We start from the raw sequence: 1,645 nt of genomic DNA on the forward strand, positions 1-1,645 counted from the left end.
CCCCAAAATATTACACATATAAATTTGCAGAAGGCAAACTGTTTGAGGAAACTGGTCACGAAGATCCGATTACCAAGACCAGCCGTGTTTTACGCATAGAAACCAAAAGCAAGGATGGAAATTAGTGCCCATGACAGTGTTTCACAAAACGGATTCTGAGGACTTGCAGAGGAAGCCTCTCTTAGTGCATGTGTATGGGGCTTACGGAATGGACCTGAAAATGAATTTCAGGCCTGAAAAGCGGGTCTTGGTGGATGATGGATGGATCTTAGCTTATTGCCATGTTAGGTAAGTCACGACGTTTCTCCTGACAGATGAGTGCTAAAATATCTTAACGACTGCTTGAATAACAATGTGCTAGGGGACGGGGCGTGGGGGTGCACAGTGTGCTAAGGGCCTGGCATGATGGTACACACTTTTGATCCCAGCACTCAGGAAGCAAAAACAGGTAGACCTCTGTTGAAGGCTATATAGTAAGACCCTTTTTTTATATATATAGTTTAAAGGCCAGAACAAACAAATAGATTGGGAACCCAATCTATTAAGGAGCAAAGCTGACCTTCTCATGTGTATTTTGAATTTATGTGTCCCTAAGCCTGTGGATCACGACTCAGATAGCAGATTCATTTGATCCAAAGAACCAAAAAGTGGGTTTTAGGACTTCAAGTCGACAGTGTTTGCTCTTGATAGTTCCATTATTATTCCCATGTGATTCTCCAGAATTCAGGTTTCTTATTTTAGAATTTTTGAGACAGGGTCCTGCTTTGTAGACACAAACTCATGGGCCTTCGAGTGCTGTGATAAGGGCATGTCCACCATCCAGGTACAGGCTTCCCCTACAGAGCCCGCCTCAGCTCAACTTCTTTCTCCATCCACTTCCCATTTTATTCGAGCTGTTCTCAAGACACTTATCATTTAATTTCTGCTTGAAACCTTCTCCACCTCCCTATCTCCAGAAGAAAGCCAAATTTCTTAGTAAAATTTTTGTGAACTGGCTTCTCTTGGGGCACCCCCTGGCTCGGCATTCAGATGGCATGCACTGCCTCTGGCCCAGCACGTGCTGTTGCCCCTCCCTTACCTGGCAGAAACCACTCCCTTCAAAAGTCAGTTACAAGTCGTTTCCCAGGCACTGCTGTACCCGACTCGTGTGCCCTAAGCCCTTTCCTGCCCTAAGCCCTCTCCTCTGCCTTGGTAAAGTACAGCAGCAGCCCTGGCGCATGGAGACTGGTTAGCTTCCCTCCTGTCCGTGCATACTTGTGTGTATTTAAGGCCTGCTCTCAGGCAGTCTGCAGTAAGTCATCAGTGGGCAGGGGAGCGTATTTGTTGAATCAGTTTCTGGTTATCTTGACAGTTCCAGCTTTTTGGTTGCTTTGGCTTGTTTCCTGTGATGGGGTACAGTACTGGTTTAGGCTTTGCAGGCCAGTCACATCTCTGTTGCCTGTTCCTTCTCGTTTCCTCCCAGCCTGAGCTGAGTGCCACACACAAGCCTGTGACACACACAGGAGCCTGTGACACAGTTTGCTGACCTCCACTGTGCCCTTTTTGTTTTTTTCCTCTACAGAGGTGGTGGCGAGCTGGGTCTCCAGTGGCATGCCGATGGCCGTCTAACTAAAAAGCTCAATGGCCTTGCTGACTTAGTGGCTTG

The 1,645-nt window shown here is 47.1% G+C and overlaps 1 protein-coding gene across 1 annotated transcript in view; it reads left to right on the forward strand.

The window, feature by feature from the left end:
* Prepl (prolyl endopeptidase like) overlaps positions 1-1,645 on the forward strand; it is a 34,390-nt gene that overhangs the window by 25,389 nt on the left and 7,356 nt on the right. Inside the window, 1 exon segment of the mRNA XM_031356548.1 lies at positions 34-124. Coding sequence (XP_031212408.1) covers positions 34-124 — 91 coding nt within the window.

The sequence above is a fragment of the Mastomys coucha genome, unplaced genomic scaffold, assembly GCF_008632895.1.
Source record: "Mastomys coucha isolate ucsf_1 unplaced genomic scaffold, UCSF_Mcou_1 pScaffold6, whole genome shotgun sequence".
In the NCBI taxonomy this organism is placed as follows: Eukaryota; Metazoa; Chordata; class Mammalia; order Rodentia; family Muridae; genus Mastomys; species Mastomys coucha.